General features: G+C 40.4%; 1 protein-coding gene across 1 annotated transcript in view; it reads left to right on the forward strand.

Moving 5' to 3' along the window:
* The window catches only part of LOC111693922 (protein unc-13 homolog B-like), a 30802-nt gene extending 3886 nt beyond the window's left edge, over positions 1 to 26916 (forward strand). Inside the window, exons 3-5 of the mRNA XM_023460112.1 lie at positions 5620 to 5839; positions 14369 to 14464; positions 26750 to 26916. Of these exons, the coding sequence (XP_023315880.1) occupies positions 5620 to 5839; positions 14369 to 14464; positions 26750 to 26916 (483 nt within the window). The remainder of the gene's footprint in view (positions 1 to 5619; positions 5840 to 14368; positions 14465 to 26749) is intronic.
* Positions 26917 to 27997: the final 1081 nt, after the last annotated feature.

The raw sequence follows: 27997 nt of genomic DNA on the forward strand, positions 1-27997 counted from the left end.
GCTCAAGGACGACCATCGGAACGACGACAAACTGGGATCGACTTCTCTATGCCGCTACCTTCCAGATCTCGACGAGGCCTCTACAACAAACAACAAACTGTCCTTTTCAGGACTCTCATTTTTCTTCGTTGCAAAACATCACAAGTCCCTTCGGACTTGTCACAACAACGTAAAGTTGCTCTTTTCAGGGCTACGATCGAACCGATTGAATTTCTATAAGTCTCCACGAGACGTTAAGAAATTCGATCAGGACGGACCTTCTCAGGACCACCTCTAAAATCTGATCAACTTCCTGGCTGGCTTGGCCAGGCAAGATCGGACCAGTCTTTAAGACTAAAAACTTCGAACGCTGAAATCAGCCAAGTGGTTTGCTACTTGGCTGATAGACTCTCGAACGCTAAAATCAGCCAAGTAGTTTGCTACTTGGCTGATAGATTCTCGAACGCTGAAATCAGCCAAGTAGTTTGCTACTTGGCTGATAGATTCTCGAACGCTGAAATCAGCCAAGTAGTTTGCTACTTGGCTGATAGATTCTTCGCGAATCAACTCAACTTCTCATCTGAGAAGTGGAGCCAAACGAGACTCGGCCACCCTTTTCAGGGCCACTCTCGAATTCGGCCAATTCACCACCGGGCGAGAGTTTTTTCGCCTTTCGAAACCTCCCCCCACTACCACACAGAAGCACTATCCGAAATGGATATAGCATGCGGCAGGGCCGCCCGGCCGGCACTTCTTTTGCGATCGCAAAGCCGACAGCATGTCTCTCCGCGACGCCGCTGCTCGATTCATTCCTCTCAGCACTAGCAGCGACGAGGAAGAGCCACGTTACTCCCGTTTCGCCAGAGAACACCAGCTTGCTTCCATTGTCGTCGTGCCGCTGCGGAATACAGTCTTGCCGCATACCAGACTCCCGGACAATCCCGCCTGCATTCGACAACAAACTCGCCCAACTCTCTGTTTGCCCGAGGCTCGTCTTCCGCAATTTGAGTCGCCGGGAAAGAGACAGCCGCTCAAGTTGCCCGGCCGAGCTCGCTCTCTCTCACCGTACCTTAGGGAGCATCCACCGGTCCCGCCTCAACTCCTCAAACCGATCAAAGTACGGATTGAAGCACCGGTAGAATTTCCCGTCCGCCGACCGACAAGGCCACGAGCATCGACACCAGCGAGGAAAGCATCTCTCTCTCCGCGGCGACTCTTCGGCGAGCGCTTTCGAGAGAAGCCAGCAAATCCTCCACCTCCGGTTCCAGAGCCCGTCGTCGTCGCCAAACAGAGCCCCAAACGAGGCAAGTGGTCGAAGGCTCCATCCGACCGACGGCGAAACATAAGGCGAGCAGTTAAACTCCAGCAACAGTTCAAAACTCGTCAAGGACACAGCGGCCCGTAAATCGAAGAAACCATTCAGTCCTTTTCAGGGCTACCATACCTCTGAGACGTAAGGACAAGTCATAACAATTTTGAGTCGTTGATACAGCCACGTGCAGTTATACATCTATGGAGTCATTTTCTATTTAATTGTCATCATTGAGTTATAATAAAAATTAAATTAATTGAACATAGTAATTAAACATAGTGAGTTACAATATTTAGAAATCATATAAAAATAATTAATCATTTGTTAAAATGAGACTTAAAATGATTTGTTAAAATGTAACTTAGGAACGCTATGATCTAGGATTGATATTTTTCTAATGGAGGTAATGGAGCGATTATCGTTCGATCATGATTATAGGCGGAAAAAAACATATGATATCAGTGGCGGTGCTGGACGTCACACTATTTTCTATTGATGGAAATCCGATTTTGTCAAAAAAATTCGCAAAAAGGTACACAGTGCGTCGGTGACGCCTTATCGAAAGCCAAATTTATATACATTGTAACGAAGTTACAGGGGACAGCTCGGCTGAAAGGTCTTTTATCAAGATGCTTCTCGGCTGATTGTAGTCCTCGCATCTCCATAGAATATGGTTTAAGCTTTCCTCCGGGAAGCCGCAAGCACACCCGGGGTTGGAGATGATGTTTTTGCGATGGAGGGACTCGGCGAGGCTATGGTGATTGCTACGCATACGGTTAATAGTGACGATGAAGGCACGGGTCAATCCTCTATTGGAGTACCACGGCGAAGCGGAGTTGCGATGGTGGTATAGCTCGAAGTACGTTTTGCCCTTCGATCGTCTGTCGTTCTCGCAATCGGAGGTCGAGCTGGCGCGGCAGTCGCGCCTAAACAACTCCGCGAGGTCCGAGAAGGCCACCGGCGGGAGATCAGCCGAGTCGGAGCAGGTAGCTGCTCTAGCCAGTGCATCCACCGATTCGTTGCCCTGAATGCCGATGTGCGAGGGAATCCACGCGAAGCGCACAGAGCAGTTTCTTTGTAGCAGGGAGAGATGTTTTTCCAAGATTTCGAAAATCACGTGGTTTGTCTTGACGTTGAGCCGGTGAGATTCAAAACTTGAGAGTACGCTGAGAGAGTCACTCAAGATGACGTAGCTCCTGTTGTCGTTACCTTCGATTATGTAATCCAGAGCATCTCTTATTGCGTAACACTCCGCGGAGAATATTGACGCGAGCGGGCTCAGACTTCTAGTACAGTGGTGATCGTCTGCGGGGCAGAGAAAAGCGCAGCCTACGCACGGAGCGCCGGTGATCTTGCTGCCGTCGGTATATATTGGTGTGAGGTGATTGGAGTTAATGAGCTCGTCTATGACATTATTCATGTATATTGTTGAATGTGATGAACAAGATTAGTGATAATTGATCAATTTTGAGTGATTTTTTTTCCAACTATAGATCCAATGTTTTACAAATGTGAGTGAATAAGTAGAGGACTGAGTTCAAGTTCTTATGTGAAATTGTGTAAATTCGTGTGAAAAGTTGATTTGGACATAGTCAACTTAGTTACCAGTTTCCACATAAAACCCATGTTAGCGTATACTAACATTTTAGTACAACTTATAAATATGGCTTTATGTATCTCTCTGGGATAATTGAACATTGTCCTTGTGGGTCTAATATGTTGAAAATTCAAGTTAAATAACTGTTTTTTATTGTCCAAAAAGTTTAAAGTAGTCTCAGTGACATGAGAGTATCATTATGACATAAACTGGTGTATTTTTGTTTTTTTTAACTCTTGGGCAGTTACGTTTCATCTCAAAATTGCTTTGTTGCCGTAACTTTCCATGTGAACCGTTAGAGCAAATGAGCTGAAATTTTTAGGGATTGTTCTACATGAGAATGGCTACAAACGCAAGCACTTTCAAAGGTATTGGGACAAATGAGCACTTTTTTCAGGCTATGATGTAGCATAATCTGTCATTTTATCATATATATTAATGAATAAATGTGTATATGTGGCTGGCAAATTGTGTATAACTAATTAAAAAATCTGAAAGTGCTTGCGTTTGTAACCACACATCTAATGATTAAAATGAGACCCCAAGGACCATGATTGAACCATCGGTTCTAGCTGGAACCTACGGCACAGGGGTCCCTGTCAGATCTGTGGGCTTGCTTCATCGAGCAGGGTTCTATGGTGACTGGGACCTCAATTTACATTTACCAGAGTAAAAAACTTTTGAAAAAGAGTGAAAAAAATAGAGTTTACTCTGTTTATTCCAAAAAAATTTTTTTTCTTCATTTTTAATAAATTTTTTACAAATGTAGGTTTAAGGTACCTTTCCCCCCTTAAATAAATATCGCGTCAAGATTGTCACATCCATCAGCAACAAGATTAACGATATCATATCTTTGGGTAAAGATAGAACGGACAAATTTGATAGGGTTAATTCAGTATAACAAGTTCGATTGTGAGTCCTGTTATGAGACATATATAGGTGAGAGAAAAAGAGCGTTAAAAAAACGTATTCATGAGCATAAAAATAAGAAAGACCCTGACTCTGTAAAGAATGTACATACATCTCGTCATGACCATGAGTTTGACTTTGACAATGTGCAAATTATTCATTCTGAAAGCAATCGTCATAACCGGTTGATTGCTGAAATGTTATTTATTAAGAAATACAAATACTCAATCAATAAAATTGAAGATACCGCCAAACTCAAGTGTGTTTATAAAAATTTGATAAAATATTGCCGTTAACTGTCTTGTCTCTTATGTTTATGCTTGTTACATGTATTATGTTTTTGAACGATTTGCTCAGTTTTATACTCACCGTCCTCGTGACTAGGTCTGTATAGTCTTTGTACATTAAAATGTAAATTTATATTCATTAATTTATAGTGACTCTTGTATGTTTTAATTGTGTCTGTAGCCAGATAAGGTCGGGAAAATTCTCGACGAAAAGTCGCTCATACACGAGAATAAAATTGACTAACTTAGCTTGTGCTAGCTTGATACCAACATCTTTGTTTTTTATTCTACCTTATTGCCTAAACGGATCGACAGGTGAATTCCTGTAAATTATTATAATATAAGTTTTTCTTATTTTTGCAAAAAAAAATTTTTTTCGCCGTTCACAGAGAATCGGCCATATATTTAAGTACTAATTGGCATAACTGTGAAATTAGCACAGTGCTATGAAATGTAGTACGATACTCGGGCCACAGGGGACACTTTTCGGCCCAGCTATTAAAGAACATTATCTTCAACAACAGTTCAAGCAGCAGTACCAGCAGAAAAACAAGCAGCAGAACTGACGTCGAAACACTGCAGACCATTTCTTTGTTATGTATTTTTATGTTGATTGTCATGCATTGGTCGGCTAACTTAACAATTCTTGTATAAACTTATTTACTTTGACGCGGTTGATTTCCTAATAATAGATTCCTTCAAATACTTTAATAAATAGAGAAAATTTAATTACATTTACAAATAAAAGAAAGAAAATCTACACTAATTTGTCCAGAGACTCGATCCCAGTACCCTGTTAAATTTACATTCACATAGGAAGATCTTGATGCCCTCATTCACTCAAAAAACAGCAAAGAGAATAATATTATAGCACCTCAATGCGTTGCTACACAAGGTAAGGCATGGATTTAAATTCATAGAGCACGCGCTCGTATCTCGTGTGAGAAGTGAGACTGTCGGCCATGTGGCGCCACACAAGCACTCGCGAGTACTCTCAGAGAGGGAAGTTACGTTGCAATACATCCGGACATTTGTTGTAAATTCGATCGAGTTTACAATCTTGTTGACGACTTACGTACAACGTATTGCATGTAACAAGTCAGAGCAACTAATTGGGGAGTTGCTCGAGGTATTGCAAGAGGGGGATTGGTTGGGTGGCCAATGAAAAACACTCAGATCAAATTGCTAAATGCTTGAATCGAGCATATTATTAGTAAGTAAGAAAATAATAAATTGAAATTGGAAGTGAAAAGCTATTAATATTAATATAACAATTAATATAGCTGGACCGGATCCAGCAGCTGGAACTATCACAGAGCTTTCTGTATGAGGAAATAAAACTGTGAAATACGAAATCGATAATGGGATAAATACATCAATTGAAAATTATTTTTTGAAGTTTCACAGAATTGTATTAAAGTTATTTACTTCTTTCTCGATAAACTCTATTTTAAAAAATTTTTTCAAATAATTCTTGCAACAGAAAAATTTTAACTAAATCACAATTCAAGTTTTAATTTACCTTATTGTTTTAGGATGGAGGGGTTGAAAAAAATCTATCCCCTAAACAATGCGCTATTCTTGAAGCCGCTTTAGATACTATCAAGTCTTATTTTCATGCTAATGGAAGTGGATTAAAAAAGAACTTTTTGGAAAAATCACCTGAACTTCAGAGCTTGAAGTATGCATTGAATCTTTATATAGAAAGCACTGATACGCTCATTGAACGGTTTGTAACAACTCAAGTTAACCAAGGTAAGAAAAAAACTTTCATCTACTTTTGGTTCTAAATCAAATATCAACATGAAATAGAAACAATAAATCTCTTAAAAATTATCTTTAAATAAAAAAATCCGAAAAATGTTTCGAAAATTCTGAAAAAGCTGCATGCATATTTTTTGACTTATTGTAAGAACTTTCTGTAGAGACCTTGCATAGGAAGTGATTAATTTCAAAGCTTATTTCAAGTTTTTGGCCATAGTGCCCCCATTTAAAATCTTGATGAAAGAAAACCCCTCAATTAGCCCATCTTGTAACACACCCAGCACCCACATCTTGCTACAAAACTTTGGTGACACACGTGGATAGTAAAATAGAAGCATAGCAGGCCGCTCAGCATTATTGAAATTGTAACTTAATAGTGTTAATATACTTGTTGCGTAAACATTATTTTCATGATTGCAGAAAGATTGTGGAGAGCAGCAAATAGCATCGGGTATGAAACAATTAAAAAAAAAATTATTACACTTTTAATAGTGACGGATTTTCAAAAATCAGGAATCGAGCGTTATGAAGTTCAGCATGTGTGCGAGATATGTGTCAATCACCAACGCGTATAGAGTCTATACTATAGACCGCTCAATTTCGATAATTTTGACAAAAGAAAGTATTAAGTAGTATATTACCTAAGATGAAATAAATATTTCTCAATTAGAAACATGTTGATTTTTTGTTGCAATAATTCTGCTTTGGTTTTTAAAATTTGTTTTAATATTGTTTAAAAAACTTTTTTACATTTTTGGCAAAGATATTAACTTTTTCAATCACTTGTTCCCATCCATTCTCAATTTGATTGGCGGAATAACCGTCGTAACTGGTTAAATTACTTTTTAGCTCTTTATAAAGAATAGTCCATAGCTTTCATTGGGGAGTTTTTTATCTTTTTGTTTTTATTATCTCACTTGCCTACCTCACAAATGTTGTCCTTACAAACTATAGAACATAACCAATCAGCTTCTGGAGGAAAAGGCTTCTGAAAATTAAGTTGTAAAAAGTTGTGGAACACAATAATTGTCTTGTGCAAAAAAAACAATATTCTATGTAATTGTTATTAACTTGTCACAAAATAATAATCTATTAATTTAATCTTAAAGTAATGATTGCTATGCAACGTAGCAGTTACATAGTTATAACAATAAAAAGTATACTTGACTTTGATGGTGAATTTACGATTAATTATTTATTTATGATTTTCCATGTAATACTTCACTAAAAAATGTCTAAAATCTGTTGGCATTACTGATTTTACCGGAAATATTTTAGTCATTGCGATTATTATCTACGACGGGGCGGAATTGGGCGAGACAACTGCCCACGCTCGTTCCTTTGTCGTCAATTTTATTTACGGGGAAAGCTCGAGCACTTTTGTCTTACCTCATACAAAGGGGGTCTGGGCCGTCGTCAATTGAGTTGCGAGCACTGACTTGCGTTACCAACTTATCGTCAGATGTCGCTACCTGAAAGAACGGGTTCGGGTTCAACTCTGAGTCCAAGATCCGACAAATAACAATGACAATGAGTTTTGATGCCAATTACTACTATTCAATTTATTCAGAAAAGAATCAGTCAATTTTGGCGGCGTAGGGCCCGTGGTATGCTCTCGGCAGCAATCAATTAGCTCCGCTCGTTCCACTGCCCCGCGAACGCTATCGTGACCGAGGCTTAACGCCGCACTCGAGTATTACGTCTACTACGCGATCGCTAGCTTCATCAATACTCACCACATGTGCGCCGTGGTACCGTTCAACACGCACACGTATACAGCGATGCACACTAATACATGCATGCGAGTCTTGATGCTCCGCGCGGAGCACACATGCGATACGTGATTCCTCCGACGCAAGATGGCCGATGCCACACGAGTCGCGATGAAAGCGAGAAATGGCGTGATTCTTGCCTTTGCAAATCAAGTCCAACGCCGACTCTTTTATCGCGCGATTGCACGGCGAGCACACTGTAGTAAACTTAATATTTCTCTTGGACACACTCAACTGCATTCGTAACTTTACTTTACTTTGCGATGCTCTTGGCCGTAAGTTAACCTCTTTTCTCTTAACGTTCGCACGATCACTTTGCTCGATACGAGGACTCGCTGGTTACTGCATATTTCGCGTCTGCTCCGCTGACCCGGCACCGCTCGCGAGATGGCGGCAGGTGGTCTACTTTCGCACACCGTTGCATCGTCGTGTCACATCATGCTGCTGCCTCGTGATACCCGTTGTTGATGTTGGTATCAGCTCTGCTGCTCAGCTGGATGATACTCGCTTGGCCGGCGCTGCATCTCATCGTCATTACGCTTTTCCCGTGTAGCGCGCGTGAGGGTTGCCCATCCGTTGGCGATGACTGTGACCCCCGTCACATATCTAAAAAGTTTAGAGTTTTCCTTAGCCAAGGTGTATCGAATTGCAAATGAAAGTGACAGAGAGAAAATTAAACGATCGAATGAACTTACCTGTAAGTGATAATCGATCATAATTGTGTAAGCTGCCTCGTCCGAATAGATCAATTCTGTAGTGACGTCAGTCCTGCTAGTTTCCGCCACAGAGTTTAAATATTGTTGAAAATAGGTCCACTAGGGGCGCCCCAACCGTCCGTTAGGTCTCGTCCTCTCGCTCGTAAGTTGCGCCATTATATTTTAAAGATACAAATTGTGACATTTTTGGGTTTGGGACTTGAATCATAGGGTGGGTAATTGATCTATTCGGACGAGGCAGCTTACACAATTACGATCGATTATCACTTACAGGTAAGTTCATTCGATCGTTTAATTGTATTACGCTGCCTCGTCCTCTAGATCAATTCTGTAGTTGTTTAAAGTCTTGTCACAATTTGTAATATGTTTGAGATCACCTTTATTTATTTTCAATATGACTCAAATACATATTAAAGTAGACTTACAAAATGATAAGGAGCTTATTGCTTTTTTAATGATTTTCATTTAGTACAGTTTTTGCAAAATCTTGTGATTTTTGATCTGGCTTATTGTAAAATTTTGCTAATACAATTGATTTTTCCGTCCAACCAGCGGTTTTTCTTATAACTTCTAAATTAAGTCCTTTCCGAGCTGCAACTGATGTGGCATCATGTCGCGTACTGTGTGCTGTAAATTTTTTATCCAGACCACAGCGTTTTAATGTATCGTGTATCCATCGACTAATGGTTTGCGACGAGACACACTTGTATAGCTTTTTATGAGTTATGAAAAGCGTTTTTATATTATTTTTGTCTCCGATATTTTTTTTACGTTGATAGTAAGTTTGTAATGCACTCATTACGCAGACATTTTTACGTTCCTTGAATAATGGTATATGTAGAAGTGGCTGATATCTGTTGCGACCACTGGTTTTGATTCTTTATGGTACTTTAATTTGTACCGAATCAGTTTCCCATGTTATTTGGTCCGTTTCTATTTTTGTGAAGGTTTGAGCTCGATGAGCTGTTATAAAGACGCCATGAGTGTTACTAGTTTTGTAGTCAGTTTTTCGAGAGATAAATTTTCATTAGCGTATTGTTTTGCTAATTCGCTTATTACTATTTCCGGGTCCCACGTGGTATTATACTTTGGTTGTAGTGGTTTTTGTGCAGCAACCCCTTTAAAAAACCTTGATAAGCTTGAATTTTTTCCCAAATCATTGAGGCTCATCAGCGATATTGCTGATCGGTAAATGTTAAGTGTGCTGTAAGATTGATCCACACATTCTGGTTCCGTGAGGAATTTTGTTATGCATTCAGCTTTATCAGTGAAAGGAGATATATTTTCTCTTTTCGTGTATTCCCACTACAAACGAAGGGGTTTTTCATATTGTCTCGTAGTAGAATCTTGGATTGATGATAACATAATTGAGGCTGCCTTCTGTGAGTGTCCTTTCCTCATAATTGCTTGTAAGATAATTTTACGGCCACCAGGGTAAGGCTCTTCGATAATGGGTGGGATTCTCTGAAAGGGGAAATTAATAAATTTTCATGTGGAGAGAATTTTATTATGTTTGATTGTGACACTTTGATAAAAAATGGGAACCACGGTTGTGTTGGCCACCAGGGCGCAACAATAACTCCTTCTGCTTTGTCTATTTGCATTTTTCTTAGGGCTCGTGCCAATAATGCAAAAGGTGGAAAAGCGTAAAAATAATAAGGCTTCCATGAGATGGTGAATGCATCAATTGCCTTAGATGCGGGGTCTGGTTTCCATGATACATACGTTGTACACTTAGCATTATTATAAGAGGCGAATAAGTCAATGTCGAACGTGCCAAACTTATTATTTATTATTTCAAATGCCCATGGAGCCAGTTCCCACTCAGTTTCTTTAAATGTAAGCCGTGAAAAGCTGTCGGCTATATTTTCTTTGGTGTTAATATATGATGCAAATACAAATATGTTGCGTCTTTCGCACCAGTCCCATAACTCTTTTTTTAATTCTATAAGTTTTGTATGTTGCATATTTCCCATTTTATTTATGTTGGAAATCGCGGTCGTGTTATCGATGCGCATAAGTATTTCACAGTTTTTTCCACCATCCATTAGCTGTTTTGCCCTTGTATACGGCACCCCAGCCTGTCAACGAGGCGTCCGAGAAAATTTCGCATTCATATACGTTGTCACGTATTTTATTCTTAGCTTTCGGTAAGTTGTCACTCCACCACTTGAGGTCAGTGCGCATTTCGTCGCATGCTATAATTTTTCTATCGTAATTACTGTTATTTTTAAGTAATGAATTGAATTTACATTCTTCAAGATATTTTGTATGAATCCATCCATATCGAACGCCCGGGCAGGCTGCGATAAGTTTGCCCAGCAAATGAGCAGTTTCGCGTATCTTTAATTCCTTTTTTACAGCGACTTGTTTTATAGATTCTAATATTTTTCCAATTTTTGATTTTGTTACTCGAATGCAATAATCCATAGTGTCGATCTCGCATCCAAGAAATATGCACTGTTTACTTGGCGTTGATACACTCTTCTTCTCGTTTATGATAAACCCTAGTTTTGATAATAGTTCACGAGTTTCTTGAACGTTACGCTCGCATTTAAGTGATGTTTCTCCGACTAGTAAGAAGTCATCAAGATATACAATAGGGTATTTGCATAAGAAAAAGTAATGATATTTTTGAAATCAACATATATGAGTTATCAATGAATATTTTTTTAATTCTTCATTGCGTTTTTACTTAAAAATTTATCGTTTCAAAAAATACAACTTTTCAAACGGCAGAAAACGCGCCGAAACCGCCCGAAGCTGTGCGAGCGGACGGTGACGTCATACTTATCGGTAGACGCATATATATAGGTATACAAATTACGTACAGCAGCCGACTTAGGTTATAAGTATGACGTCACAGTTATGCGGACCAATCAAAATCGTTTGTGGAGTTCAAAATAATTTTCGAATTTTTTAGATTTTTATTCTCGTATTAAAAATTACCTAACTGTTCAAAATTGTTTATTTTTTTACTCCCACATTCCTTGATACGTATATTTTACTATAACGTAATTATTTCAATGATTTTTTTTTCATGCAAATACCCTATTGATCTATAACCACGTGTTCTCAATTGTTCAATCACGGGTTTGATAATTTTGGTGAAAACATAAGGCGAAGAAGAAAGGCCAAATGGTAAACAATTGTACTCGTATATTTCCCCCTCGAAGGAGAATTTAAGATATTTTTTATATTTCTTGTGAATTGGAATAAGATAAAATGCATCTTGCAAATCAATTGAGGCCATATAGTCATTTTTTGACACGATTCTTATAACGTCCTTTAATGTTTCCATTTTAAAATGATAAATTTCAATAAACGCATTCAACTTTTTTAAATTAAAAATGAATCTTTTTTCTCCAGATAGTTTTTTACGTAAGAAATAGCTCGATATAAAATAGCTATTTTCACGTTTACTCAGAGATATGACACCTTTATCGAGTAGTTTTTTGATTACTTTTTGATATTCTGCTAGCTGCTCTGCCGAAAGCTTTTCCTCGCGTGGGATTTGGCTTTGATGTGGAATTTTTGTAAAGGGTATTTTGAATCCCTCGTAGCGCGAACTTGAGCCCGACTGATTTTTCCGGGGAGGGACGTATCGGTTTAAAGATGTACTGGATTTATATTTTTTCTGAGTGTGAGTGTATCCGTCTTGTTTGTTGTTATCTTTTTGCGCTGGCAGGCTGGGTTTTTTGGACATCTCCTTGCTTATCTGCTCCGTGTCTTTGGCAGTTTTCAACAACGCTGAGAAATTACCACCGTAGAGCTTTCTGTCAATCGGAGATTCTTTAGCAATGTTTTTGCTTTTAAGATTCAGTGATGGTTCAACAAAAGAACGTCTTGTTTGAGATATTCCATAGTGCATGTCTGTTAATAATCGACAAGCGTCTTTGATTGGCTCAAATATTCCAGTCATGGCTTTAGCCGTTTGGGTTCTTATTATTTCTGTCATAGCTGTCCCAAGAATACCAATGGATACGCCCAACTGGTATTGTGCGACTGTTTGGTAATAGTCTTTTTTAAGACCAGGGCCGAGTATTGCTTTGAATTCATCGTTTAATTCAGGGTGACGGAGAGTTGGACAGTTTGACGGTATAGGATATTTTTTCAATAATTCAAGTTTTGCATCCTTTGCCAAGCCCGTTTGTACAATTTTTTGCCACTGTGCTGCTATACTTTCGTTAATAGGTTCTCCTTCAACTTCGTCTTGTGGGTCATCATTGATAATGAGAGCTAAAAAGTCATTACTCTCTTCGTGCTCGTTGTCCCGCGTAACTTTCCGACCGTCGTCTTTGTCATTATGGGTTATGTTTCCGCCAGCATCGTTTTTCGATTTTGCGTCGACCGTACTACGCAGCTCTTCGTGTTTACTATCACCTGCGGACGTGCCTCGCAGGCCACGCTCTGAGGGATTGTTTGATTTAGACATGCCTCGCGGGTCATGCACTACAGATTTCACTTTTGGAGGTTTGTCTGGCCGTTCATGCTCTCGACTACGGCTCGATGAGGATGCGCTCGAGGTGTAGCTTGAACTTCGCGAGCTGCTCGATGAATAGCGTTTGCGTTTTCTAACCTTACTTTTCTGGTCCGTTTCATCCGACGAAGAAGTCGATGTTTCTCTCCTGTGCCTGGATCGTGCACGATGTTCATGTTCTTCTTCTTCGATTCATCGAAGTTTCTTTTCTAATTTGCGTCTCTTACGATCTCTTTTACGTTGTTTTTTACTTGAGGACATTTTGTAAACTTGTCTTGTGTTCAGTTACTCTGTTGCTTCTACGCGCAGAAAAAACGTAATGGCTCAACTTACGAGCGAGAGGACGAGACCTAACGGACGGTTGAGGCGCCCCTAGTGGGCCTATTTTCCACAATATTTAAACTCTGTGGCGGAAACTAGCAGGACTGACGTCACTACAAAATTGATCTAGAGGACGAGTAATACAAATTTAAGTTTTATCGTTTATAAGTCTTTTTCTCTGTGCTTGCTTTGAGCCCCAAAAAGGCCTGGTTGCAAGCTGCAAACGTCTGTCGCTCCCTCTCTGCCAACAAGCGCGTTGCTATGGAAACCCTTATAAACCGCTGAAAGAGATTTTTGATTCGATGTATGGAAAATTTAATTATTGAAATTTAAAAAATATCCTTTCAAGCTCTCTTACCACATTGTTTGACCGATAATGTCAACAATGCAGCTGCACGTTACATTAATCAAGCGTATAAGTCTGTAACTGCACTTCTTGGACGCTTCATGAACCTGCACAATTCCAGAAAACTAAGCCCGTGAAGGGTACTATTCTGAAGATTTTGGGTCACATCAAAAGTGACCACTTCAAAAACTCTGATCTGAACCTTGCGCACAATGCGAAACTGCTAAAATAGCAAAAATAAGTTATTTTGAAATGCAAGAGCACATGCTGCCACATTTTTCATATTTTTTAGGGCTCAAAAATGTCAATTTTATGTTGAAAATAAATATTGGCTTTAAACTATTATTTATATCACAAAAAAGCCAAAGAGGAGTGAATTGGTGTATGACTCGCCTTAAGGTTCGAAACGTAAAATATTGAAAAGTTCGTCTTTCTAATGATACAAAAATGGAAAAGAAAATGTTAGAAAATTTTGAAAGACATTCTTTGTTAGATTTTTTCCCGGGAAAATCGGATGCCATCAATGCCTTTAGCCAACAAAATTATTTTTAGTAATGTAAGTGCACTTATGTAAAGGTTTTTTGTTAGTTTACCGTGTTAAGTTATTGGTTCAATTTTAGAATTTCTTTATCAATTTATACTTTTGTTTTATAGTACGACTATTCAGCTTGAAGTCCAAAAGATCATATAAAATGATAATTAACGGAAATAGTGATAGTTAATATTTTTTCTCTTGTTTTCCGGTTATTAAATTATTCTCAAGCATTTTTATATACTAACGTTAGACTGGCAAAATGTATCATAAAGAAAATATCTTATCAAATAAAGGACTCATTAACATAATAGAAAATATTTTCAAAGCTGTAATAAACATTTATTTTATAGATTCTTCCAATGTCGATGACGATGTGGGAGAAATCCAAATGCAAGTGGACTTATCAACAAATTCTGGATCAGGAGAACAAAAAATATGTGTAAAAGGTATATAATTCAAATTTTTAAATGTCGATAAACCTAGGTTAGATACAAGATATTTGTTAATTTAAATATTTCTTATTTTAATGATCGAAAAAAATGAAAGAATGGTTATTTACTGCAAAAAAAATATTTGGTATATACAAGGAGAAACTTAGGAAGAATTGTAACCTGTTCATATAACGTAAAAACTCTCAACTTTTTTCTTAAGGGCTTATAGACATCTTTTAATCGAAAAATTTCTGATTACATTTTGAATGAAGATTATTTCTGACTAGCAGACAAATCATAATTAGATGTAAAAGGAAAAGTTAAGAGAAGGATACAATTATTATTCGTTTATTATACTCTTATTGCACTGAATTTGCGATTTTTTAGGGAAATACATGGGTTTTGTATTTAATTTTGATTTAAAATTAAAATAAAGGTATGTTATCTAATTGTAGTAAAACCTGTTCAATTCGAACTTTTTTATTTCGAAAACCTTGTTAATTCAAAAAAAATTTTCTGAATTTTTTCGAATTTTGCAGGTTTTTAACCCGTTTCGGGCCAAACGGACGAAATTTCAGTTATTTTTTCATTCGCTGTAAACTCTGTGAAAAAATTATGTCAGAAATGTCAGAATAGTCATAACCGACGTAAAATTTTATGAACTTTTCGAATCCGGCGTCAGAATTGTCAAAAAAGTTGATGTGTAAAAGTTATGAACAATTAAACAATAAAAAACACGATTTTTTTGAAAAAAAAATTTGATTTGATCCGAATTTTCGAGTCGAAACAGACTTGCTCTATAGGTCTAACACGTTTTTTTTGCGTCCATGGGGTGTAGACTTAAAAGTCCAATAGTTACGATATCGAAATTCAACATTTTCTCTATAACGTTTTGTTCCTAGGCGCTTGGTTGACATATAAAAAAATTGACTACATTCATATACGGTTTTTTTCTACGAAGCGCCATTTTCGTGTCCGCCATGTTAAATTTCGATATCGTAACTATTGGACTTTTAAGTTTACACCCCATGGACGCAAAAAAAACGTGTTAGACCTATAGAGCAAGTCTGTTTCGACTCGAAAATTCGGATCAAATCAAATTTTTTTTCAAAAAAATCGTGTTTTTTATTGTTTAATTGTTCATAACTTTTACACATCAACTTTTTTTACAATTCTGACGCCAGATTCGAAAAGTTCATAAAATTTTACGTCGGTTATGACTATTCTGACATTTCTCACATAATTTTTTCACAGAGTTTACAGCGAGCGAAAAAATAACTAAAATTTCGTCCGTTTGGCCCGAAACGGGTTAATACTGTGACGTGTGAGGGTCTAAGCAGCAACCTGTGCTCGCCCTGCCGTCGAATTATTTATTTCGGAGGCTCCGGTTAGCCTAACTGGTCGTCTTACCTCAGAAGGGGGGTCGAGCCTTCCACCAAATGTGCCTCGAGCGTCGGCGATTGTGTGCTGAAAAGTCGGAAAGGTTCGCGAAATGACCACCAGAGGGAGTTAGTTTAAATCCAAATCAATTTTTTATTGTCTTACGTTAAGTTACTATTTATTCGATTTATCAAGAAAGGTCGTCGAATTATTACTCGGATGCAGATAAATTACAGAGAAAAGTCTAATAATTACTTCAATGACGTCACAATACCGGACGCGTGTTCGTGCAGTAAGGTCCAAGGGGAAACCGTCGAGTTACAATACGACCTCGGTTCGAATCCCGATATCGTGCCGCGCACCTGCACTCGCGCGTCTCCGACTCACTGTACGCGAAGCCTTATGTCACGTGAGTTCGCTCGCGAAAGTCCAAGGGGAATCACCGAGTCACGACACGTGCCCGGTTCGAATCCCGTCTTCATGACGCGACCTTAATACCACGCGGAAGTGACTTAACGTTGCTCGGGCTGCGACGGCTTCGCTGCTTTCGCGCGAGCGGACACGACGAACTGCGAGATGGCCGCTTCCGAACTCGAAACGCGCGCGACGTAATTGCGACTTGTTCGCCTCGGACTACTCACACACACACAATGACGATTACTCAACTCGACTTATTTCCTACGCGATCGACTCTTCGCTCGTTCAACGACATACGACACACAGCACGCTTACGCACACACGACCGACCAAGAATGACTGTTAATTACAACGGACTTAACGCTTACGAGATCCTCGGCACGCTCTTGCGACATCATCCGCTGACTGCTGCTGGCTGTTGGTGAGGTTACGTCCGAGTAGGTGACTCGTGGATCGGCGCCGTTTCTCGATGGCGACCTAACCTCGCTTACGGTCGGTCTCAATGGACCTGCTCACGATCTCCGTGTACTACGCCTCAGACACGCTCCTTTTCACGCCACTGTACTCGGCACGGCTTCACTGCTGCTTCACCGCTGCTGGTGCTTCGCCTCGGACTCGCGACTCGCTCACTAGCTTCTCTCACCGACAAACTCGACACTCCTCCCCATTCAACCGAACTCTCTCGAAAACTCTCCAACGGGCCTCCGTACTTGGTCTCGCGGTGGCACGTAATGGCCGTTCTTTCACGTGTCGTCGTCTCGCCGCTTCGTCTTCTTTTTTCCCCGCTCGTGTCGTTGTGTTGCTGCTGCTGTTGTTGCGACTTGTCGCCGCATCTCTCGTACGGTCGATAACGCACGTGCCTACTCTGCCGCGACGTACAGAGGTTAGGAGCGCTTGGCTTTTCCTTCACCCTGCACGGTCGGTCGCAACTCTCATACGCATACACGCAGCATTCATACGTAACGAATCGCGCTCGTCGCCCGTAACATCGTTACAATACAACTTTTTCAAAATAAAAAAATTATAGTCTAGAAATCATTCATTAATACTTTATTTTGAATACACATACAAAATGTAAACAGAGTTAAACTCAAAAATATAACAATATTGATTCAAAATAGAAACAACGTTTAGTGAAAGTGAAAGTATTGTGATGATTTAAACGTTATTCTCAGTTCTGTATTTGTCAGGAAAACTTTTTTGACAAAAAAATACCACTTTCCGGCCCAATCGTTTTATCTATATAAAGCCAAAGAACTCGCTCTGACTTACTAAATGTAAATAATTTCAGCGCAACGAGCGGTTGGCTTAAAGATTTTAAAAATAGACACGATATTGTTTTTAAAAATGTATGTGGCGAAAGTGGTTCTGTCAACTAGATAATTGTTTCAAATTGGAGAAAATTGAGTTTGAAAGGTGAGACCTGTAATTGCGGAAAATTGAGTAAACAGCGCGTGGCATTTGTAATTCACAAAATGCCCTCGAAGTCGTGAGCTGTTACACGTATATTTCAGAAATAAATATTTTTTTACTTGTAAAAAAAAACTTTAAAAAATCAAAAAATATCGAATAATCAGCACCCTACCCCTCGCCCTCCTAAAGTTTAACATAAAAAAAATTTTCAAGAAATTTTCAAGTTTCAAATTTTCAAGAAAAATAGTTCAAGAATATATATGTAAAAGCACTCTACGATTATTAGTTATGAAATTCGAAAATCGGTCCGTTACAAAGCTTCCTCTATGAGAAAACAATTTTCGAGTCCACTGACCGTACCTAGTTTATTTTATGATTTTGGGGTGGCTGAATCCAAATACGGCGTCGGTTTTTCAAGGTTGGATTATTTTAGAGGTCATTTGAAGGTCACATAAAGGGAAAGTAGTAAAAAATCTAACATGGGTTTTTGAGGATGCTGAATCTAAGTCTTTGGTCGGACGTCCTTTAAGAGGTCACCTTCAAGGTTATATAAAGGTCAAACTGATAGAATCCAATATAAATATTCGAAAAAAATCATACTTATATTTTTAGGGTCGCTGAATCTGAATCAGAGATCATTTGGACTATATCCGGCCACATAATGGTAATTTGAAGGTCATTTAAAAGTCAAATAATGAAAAAAGATAAAGAAATCTGAAAATACTCATGCATAACATACATTTTGACTATACCTAGACCTATTAAGGCCAATTTAAGGACATTTAAAGGTCATGTCAAGGTTTCATCTAGTGAACGCGATAAAATAAGCAAAAAAGATTGTGTATAGGTTTATAGAGCTGAGGAATTTTGATATTTTATTGAGTGACCTGCAGGAAGCCAAGATCAAGGTAATTTCAGGGTTAAGTTAATGAAAAGAGTGCAAAATGTGTTGCATGCATTAATTGCAGGCGTAAAGGTCGCCGTTTGCCTATAGTTCCTCTATGTTGGCTCATACTCTTCAACATCCATCATCGCAACATTTCATCTACCTTGCTCCTCCATATGACTGATGTCTTCATGGAACCATTGTCCTTGCCCGTCGCTATAATCTCCACAGTTTTCTGGGAACTAATCTATATATTTATACAGGGAATACAGTTTATAAGACTTATTACATTCCATTTTACCAAAATTTTATGATGAATGCTACAAATATTGAGAATCTAAGTTTTATCATAAATCCGATGAAAAATTGTAAGAAGGATCATTCGATGGACCATGGTGCATGTGTAAGCTTCAAAAATTTTCAACGGGCCTGATGGAATTCCTGTAGCTCAAAAGACAGTTTTCGGTTGAACTCTCACGAGATCTACGTTGTCGAGTGCTGCCGATGATGGTCACACCGTTCGGTCCGTTTCACGCTTCAGTTGGGCCATCTATCTGAAGTATCGGGTCAAAGCTATGGGAACTCGACGACGTCCCTTCCAAACCGCATCTTTCTGAGGACAAAAAGTGCTGTGAAGAGCTTTTTTGCAAAGCCATTACCGTGATAGCCCTGGAAGATTTGTCGTGCGTCTGCCGTTTGCGCGCAGAGCCGACTTCAGCAAATCAAAGTTTGTGGCTCAGTCGTGTTTCTTGAGGATGGAACGCCGCTTTGAAAAGGATTCACGATTGTGCGACGTGTATTCAGCCTTTATGAACGAATATATTGAACTTGGACGTATGAATGTGTGCCAAAGCAACAGCTTCAGCGACCAGGCGCATACTTGCCTCATCACGGAGTATTTCGAGCAGACAATCCTAGCAAGATTCGGGTAGTATTCACGCTTCACATAAGTCCAGCGATGGACTCACACTAAACGATCAACTGTTGATCGGGCCCAAATTGCAAGCAGACATAACGGTGGTACTGTCCAATTGACGGTTCTTTGAATTTGCTGGCACAACTGATCTCGAGAAGATGTTTCAGCCCGACGGAGCCGATACGTGACTTTCACTGCCAAGGATGGAACTCTGCGTGGCTGCTTTACTCGTCCGTTTTGTCAAGAGCCTGCTTGAGGGTCTCAGATTCCCAGCAGGCATTTTTTAGATTGTCAGAGCGCATCTTCTGTTGGTCAGACTCAAGTGTCGTGCTCGAGTAGATTCGAGGACACCCTTCAAGGTGGTCAACTTTCGTGGCTAATCGAGTCAGCGACATCCAGACTGGCCAACTGGACGCCTGCTGGTGGCATGTGGGGACAATTGACAACCCGGCCGATTGTGCGACTCGAGGTTTGTCGCCGGTCGACTTAGCTGCCTTTTCTCTTTGGTAAACTGGGCCACTTTAGATTTTCTACGAGGAGACGACTTGGCCGGCATCGATTGTACCACCTGATCAAAGTGTGCAAGTCATGATCGCACGGCAGGCTCCGCCGCTGGACGCTATCGGGTTACCGACTATTCAACCTTTTGACAAATCAACCCGACAATTCATCCGGGACATTTCAACCCGAAGACAATTCATCCTATGACAATTCATCCGGACGACAAATCAACCGCGACAATTCAACCTGGGCGACTATTCAACCGCGACAATACATCCTGGGCGACTATTCATCCTCAATAAAATTATACTTTTATTTTATATCATTTTTCTCCCGTTTCCTTTGATTTCGGTATTTGTGAGTGACTATACGTGATATTATGGCTTAAAACAAATTTCAACACCATATGTAACGACGTTAATACACAGACACACAGGACAAGACTAAGCGGCATATGTAAATAAGCTGCTCGAAGTGAGCTGAAATCACACATAATATAATGTTGATACTCACACACACATACACACTCTGGTATATAATCTGCTCGGGAGTGAGCTGAGATCATACAATATCACGTATAGTCACTCACAAATACCGAATTCAAAGGAAACGGGAGAAAAATGATATAAAATAAAAGTATAATTTTATTGAGGATGAATAGTCGCCCAGGATGTATTGTCGCGGTTTAATAGTCGCCCAGGTTGAATTGTCGCGGATGAGCTGTCGCAGGATGAATTGTCAAAGGGTGAGTTGTCCGGATCCCGACGCTATCGGCTATCTACCGGATCTTGGTACATTTTTCAGTTTCAACAGGATGGTGAAGGTACTGTGTTGCTGTCGTCGATAGCTAACGGTCCTCAGGCTAGGAGAAGCGTCGATCTCACGGGCTAAAAGTTAGCGACAGGCTAAGTGCTTCTGCTTTTGGCTGATACAGGCACATCACTTCGAGGACGACGTCGCGGTCATCACGTCTGGAAGAAGATTACCCAAGCGACGTATTTGGCAAAACTTCACCCCTTTGTCGATTCTGAGGGCCTAATTCGAGTTGGTGGTCGACTGCAGCACGCTCCATCGTCGTATGATGAGAAGTACCCGATCATTTTGCCAGGACGCTGTTTGATTATGAAAAGACTGATCGAGCGGGCTTATAGCGACACTCTTCATGGCGGTCCGCAGCTTATGCGCTCACACTTTGGTCGCAAGTTTTGGATTATTCGAAGCACTCGCATCATTCAAGCAGTTTACCAGAACTGCGTTCGCTGCACTCATTTTTGAGCCGTTGCAATAGAGCAACAGATGGACCCATTGCCTGCCGTTCGAGTTATTCCCGGGTGACCTTCTCAGGCAACCGGACTGGATTATCCCGGGACGCTGCCTATATAATTTTCAAAGGCCCGTAAAACCCCGTCCACGCAAGGATACATCGCCATATTGCTTCCTCATAGAGGAAGCTTTGTGACGGACCGATGTTTGTATGTATGTTTGTGTTTGTGTAGGGTTTTTTTTTTGGGGGGAAGGGGGGGGGGGNGGGGGGGGGAGGAAAATCTTATTTACGGATTTAACATGCGACAAAGGTATTTGTCCCATGGATATGTCGGACTCGAGTAGTATACTGTTGAGTGTGTACAGGTGTTGTGTGAGCGGATAGTGTGCCTCTCTACTAATACCGACTAAAACCCATCCTCTTCGTCTGCCTTTGTTTTTTCCCCGCGGGACCACCATTAGGCATTACTTCGCGGGGAAGGCTGTCGCTCCTTGGGAGCTCATCTAAGGTTTAGCTTGTCTTCTAGATTGCATCTTCTTTGTACCGCATCGTCCGGTCATCTTCTTCTTCCCCTATCCTCGCTTCTCAGTCTAGTCATGACTGTACTAGCGAAGGAGGACGTTGCTTCCCAGTTTCGCTCGCTTTCGAGCATGAATTCAACAAACGTCTCGGGCTCCAGCGGCCCGTTCGATAGGCGGTAAAGCTCATCTCTTTCCGCCGTGAATCGAGGGCAGTGAAAGATGACATGTTCGACGTCCTCCACTACAGGAAAGTTTAATTCTATATGCCTCCTTTCGATCCACGCAGCGATGTTCGGTATAAGCTGGTAAGTCCACCGTCCTTTCGTTGTGTCAGACCACTGAGTCTGCCACTTCTCCAGTGTCTTGGCGCGCTCGTCACTAGTGGCGTCACTCCTGGCATCCTCGCGACTATGCTCTATGAGCCTCGAGCGTTCATCAACGAGGAGGACCCACGGATGAGTGCTGGCAAGAACATGCACCGCCTAGTGGGAAATGCTGCAGAAGCATATCGCACGAAAACAGGCGCGCCGATGGATTGCTTCTGCCTTGTGGACATAGCTATGTGTTCCTGTGGCCTCTCTCCATGTTGGGGCTCCGTACAAAAGGACCGAGTCAACAACGCTGGTATAAAGCCTGCACCGGCAGCATCTCAGGCCCCGAATGTTGGGCATTAGGCCGGACGGGGCACCCGCGAACCGGGTGGCCTTCTCGCTGACGACTTCAAGGTGCTGATCAAATCGCAGCCTGTCATCGATGTGCACACCGAGGTATCGGATGCAGGGAACGGACGTGATATCGGAGTCACCAGCTCTGATGGTGATGATTTCCTTCACTTTTCTGCTTGTGGCCAGTAGAGCCTCGGTTATCTGATTGGCAGTCTGCAGACCCAGTTCGCTAAGGGCCCTACGCAGAAGCCGGACGGCGTCGTCTGCACTTGCCTTCCAATTCTTTGTCCACGATTGTAAGTGCGATGTCGTCTGCAAACCCGAAAATCGACGCTGTACTGGACAGCCTGAGTCCAAGGATCTTGTTGTACACGGCGTTCCAGAGAATGGAGCCAAGCACAGATCCCTGGGGGACACCCGATGTGACGCTGTAGGTATCCGCGCCGTCGTCGGTGGAGTACTCCAGTACCCTGTCGCTGAAGTAGCTCACGATGATTCGTCGGAGGTAGGGTGGTACTCTCATCTTCTCTAAGGCACTGAGGATATGATTCCAGCGCGCCAAGTTGGAAGCGTTTTTAACGTCTAGTGTGACGATGAAGCAGTATTTCTTCGTACCTCTACGATACTTCTTGCCACCGATGGCTGCCTTAGCCGTGCTTAGAACCTTTTGCACGGCGTCGATGGTGGACTTTCCTTTACGGAAGCCAAACTGAGAGTCTGCCAGTCCAGCAGGACCCTCTGTAAAGGCTTCAAGATGATCCGCAATAATCTTTTCCAGGAGCTTGTCTGCGGTATCTAGCATGCAGAACGGGCGGTACGACGAGGGCTCGAAAGCAGATTTGCTTGGTTTTAGCATCAAGACAAGCCTTTGACGCTTCCACTGCGCCGGAAAACATTCCTTAAGACATGCCGTAAAAACACGGTGAAAAACGACCATACGAGTTCTTACTGCAGCTTTTAGGGCAAGGTTTGGGACTCCGTCTGTCCCCGGAGCCGCCTGGTCACGCACCCTCTGGCGTGATCCACGAAGTTCCCCAACGCTTACCTCGGGGATTCGCTCCTCATACGTCCGGGCAGGCAAGCTAATCTAAAGAGTTGCAACTCTCGGGAAGAGCGCTGAGACCGCTCGTCGCACCAGTTCGGGCTCGCCGGGGAATACGCCTCTGGGGCCCTTAAGGCAGGACATGACCGTCCGGTATGGTTTGCCTCACACGTCACGGTCCGCCTCGTCACACAGCTGCTTCCAGCAGCAGCGCTTACAATCCCTTATGGCCGTTTGCAGATTACTGGCAAAGTCCTCTCGTCGGGCGGCCTCGTTGGCACGACCGCGCGCTCGCTGAGAGAGTCTCCGTGTCCGCAGGCATGCCCGCTGACACTCCGCAATGTCCTCGGTCCACCAGTAGACCGACTCGTACCGTCGGCGGTCATCTCCCTTTAGGCGTCGCAGGCTCTCGTGAGTGCGGACATAAGCTCGTCCGCCATTCATTCAGGGCAAGCTTAACGATCCTCAACGCTGAACATCATTTCTCCGAAGCAATCCCTGTTCATCATGCGGGCGCTCCACTTGCGACGCGCAGAGAGGCCGAATGCTAAAAAACGCACTTCATTCTTGCGTATCGGACAGTTGAGCGGAAAAATTACAAACAAATTTTTTTGTTGTTTAAGAATGTATGAAAAAACAAAAATCACTGTCCTCCTATATTTAACTATCAAAAATTCAATTCTAAGCCTTATCGAAATTAATGAAAAATTAGATAAATATAGCGTAGTTTTTGTGTAAAACACGAAAAGTGTAATGGTTTCTTTAAAAAAAACGACTTCGCACAATCACCTATGGAAAAAAAGTCAATGTTGTGTTTGATAGGTTTTTGTCATACTTTTCCAATGCTGTATTCAGATTTTAAAACTGCCTTACTTTCGCTAAGATACAGCTGTTTTTGTGGGATGCGTTTTTTTAGCTGAAAATTCAGTAATTCGGCTTCGAGTTCTCAAAAAACATTCTTTACAACATTCTGAAAAATCCATAGGAGCTACTGAAACAAAATTTGATCTAACTTTTATAGAGGAACTTTTGCAAAATTTTGGGTTTCGTGTTCAAAATTTATCATGTGTCAAAACATTGTTTATTATTAAAGAAGACTAGGTTAGCTTAAACTCAAAACGAAATTCGTCAAAATTGATCCTTAATTTGTATTATTTAAAAAATTTTGTTTCATTATTGGTGAAACAAAAACTCACAATGAATTTTCTTAGTTCTGGTTTGTTTTGAGTTCGAAATCGCGCTTCTTACTTGGACAACGCCACCACAATAAAAGAAGCATCGCGAGAGCTTCGTCAGCTTTTAGCCCGAGGTTCGACTCTTCGTCGACGTGCCAGTAATCGTATGTTGGAAAAAGGCATCGATTGGAAGTTTATCCCTCCTTGAGTTCCGCACTTCGGCGGTTTGTGGGAGGCGGCCGTTCGAAGCTTCAAGCATCATCTGCGATGGGTGATCGGCGACGCAAGGCTAACTTTCGAAGAGCTTTCAATGGTGACTGCGAGCATCGAGGCGTGCTTGAATTCACGACCCCTCTGCCCTCACAGTAGTTGACCGGATGACTTTAAGGCTCTTACATCGGCTCATTTTCTAGTGGGGTCTTCGTTACTGGACTACCCTGAGCCTTATGATGAGCGTACCCTTAGCTGCACGAGCCGCTGGAGGTTATTGCGTGGCATGCGCGACCTATTCTGGAGTCACTGGCGACAAGAGGTGCTCACCCAGAGTCAGGAGAGCTTAAAGCCAGGTGATATGGCGCTCTGATGGACTGGTCAGAGTCGGAACCATCCGGACAGCAGATTCGACTTTTACGTGCCCAGTCGTTAAGCTGATTATTGGCGTCTCAAAGAGAAGGCGAAGAAAGAATAAATTTGTTTTTCATTATAAAATTACGAGAAACTTTTTTCGGGAGTCTGTTTGTCAGTCCAATTATAATATTGTTTTTATATTTTTTATTTTATTATTGCTTGTGTTCGTAATAATATATTTTATTGTAATCGTTAATTAATTCGTTTATAATGATTTTTAGTATTTAATTGTGTGGAGATGTATTGCCGCTACATTGCGTTAACGGGTGTTATGTTGAGATAATGTTAAGTATCGGTATGTGAGGTGCGACTGTGTCAGGCGCTTGATGGGAGAAATACCGCTAAGGGAAGTCATGTTTGTGCGTATCGCAGTTAGTTGTCGATCAATCTGCTTGCTCGGTGAGTCAAAGGTAGATAAAAGAAGCCCATCTAGCTCTCGTCATAATCGAGCGTCACTTTCTTTTTCGCCGACTAGCTATATTGCATTACCGACCGGTTATTAGTCAATAAAGTTGCTATTTTTTTTTTTTTTATTAATTCATCAGCTAACGCAAATCATTTATTGTCCTACAACGGAACAGTTATTTTATCGCGTTCACTAGATTAACCCTTTACATGACCTTTGAATGACCTTAAATTGACCTTAAAAAGCCTGGGTATAGTCAAAATGAACTTAGGTTGAGTTTCAGCTACCCTCAAAAGAAAAGTGTGATTTTTTTGGATTTTCATATTGAATCTTTTAAGTTTGACCTTCAAATGACCTTGAAGTTGAGGTCGTAGAGATCATGTGACTTCAGATTTGAATCTCATATCTCATAAACTTATGTATGAATATTTTTAGATTTCTTAACCTTTTTTTATTATCTGACCTTAAAATGACCTTCAAATTACCTTTATATGGCCGGATACAGTCATAATGATCTCTGACTGAGATTTAGAGACCCTCAAAATATAAGTATGATTTTTTTCGAATATTTATATTGAATTCTCTTAGTTTGACCTTCAAATGACCTTGCAGGGGATCTCCTGAAGATCATCTGACTTCAGATTTGGATTCAGCATCCTCAAAAACTCATGTATGAATTTTTTCAGATTTTTCACCACTTTCCCTTTATTTGACCTTCAAATGACCTCTAAAATAAGCAAACCTTGAAAAACTGACCCAGATTCGAATTCAGTGACCCCAAAAACATAATGACCACTAATTTAGGGCGATTAATTAGTTTCTAATTTATTTATTTAATTATTCATCGTAACTGTCACGGGATCTTTTACAATACATACAGACATATGTAGGTATTTCAATGTAGTTTCTAAATATGTAACTCCAATTTTCCTACGACTATTGGTTCCAAATCTCTTTTTCGAGTCCATCTCATAGCTTCCTATATAAGTAAGCAAAATATATCTATGGTTTTATAATTTAAGCACTTTTCAAATAATTAAGTTTGTATGACAGAACTAATTTACAATGATAATTTTATCTGTTACAGTCTTATCTGCAAATAAATTGAAATGGTCTTTGAGCAGTGGAATGTTTAAGCCATTTGTAGAAATAAATCTTATTGGACCAAATCTTGCTGATAAAAAAAGAAAACAAGCTACCAAATCGAAGAACAACTCGTTATCTCCTAAGTATAATGAAACGTTCAATTTGTAAGTATATAACACTTGACTCAACGAAATCTTTCGAAAACTTTCAAACGATTTTATACCTTGAAACGATTTTAACCCTTGTGAAAAATCATTTAAATTCTGAACTGCTAATTCATTTTTTAAACCCATAAATGTTAGTTTTTTGGCTTAATATAACGATGGTAAACTGGCTCCAAGCCTGAAAGCCGCGGTTTAAGGGGGGGGGGGGGGGNGGGGGGGGGTATGGTCCTGACCTCGAAAAATTTTGATTTTTTTTTTATTGTTTTATTTGATTGTTTATACTTTTAAGAGTATTCTGTGAAAATTTCAGCCTAATCTGAGCACAATTGACGAAAATATTGAACTTTTAATTCGATTACTATATGCCATCTGTGGCATTTCACGTCAATTCATTTTGTTCAGAAAATTCGTTATAAATAAAATAATTTTCGGAAAAATCGAAATATCTCTACGTCAGTACCTGCTCAAAGGGTTTATAAAGAACTGTGCAAATTTTCAAAAGGATCGGTTGAATACTTTTTGAGTGACGTTCCTCACCGATTTGAAAAATCTTGACGTATAATGTTGTATCTTTGATGCAACGATTGCGATTCCTCGAAATGACATTTTTCAAATCGGTGAGGAACGTCCCTCAAAAAGTATTCAACCGATCCTTTTGAAAATTTGCACAGTTCTTAATAAACCCTTTGAGCAGGTACTGACGTCGAGATATTTCGATTTTTCCGAAAATTTTTTTGTTTATAACAACTTTTTCGAAAAAAAAGGTCGATTTTTCATGTCTGGACGCAATTTTAACGTTTTTTTCAACTTCAAAATTACGTCGAAATTCGATAAAATCACTATAATTAAAAAAACTCTACGTCAGTACCTGATAAAACTCATAAACTAATGAGGTAATTTTGCATTTTTCGATTCAGATGATTCTGTGAAAAGTTACGTTCCTCACCAGAATTTTCACGACTTTTCCGTAGATTTGTTCTCAAAGATCCAAAAATGAAAATTTTTTTATGAAATTTTCACAAAATACTCTCGAAGTCATGTACTTTCACATGTACATTGTAGAAATAATTTTTTTTTTTTTTTTA

The sequence above is a fragment of the Trichogramma pretiosum genome, unplaced genomic scaffold, assembly GCF_000599845.2.
Source record: "Trichogramma pretiosum strain Unisexual culture from Peru unplaced genomic scaffold, Tpre_2.0 scaffold138, whole genome shotgun sequence".
NCBI classification, from domain to species: domain Eukaryota; kingdom Metazoa; phylum Arthropoda; class Insecta; order Hymenoptera; family Trichogrammatidae; genus Trichogramma; species Trichogramma pretiosum.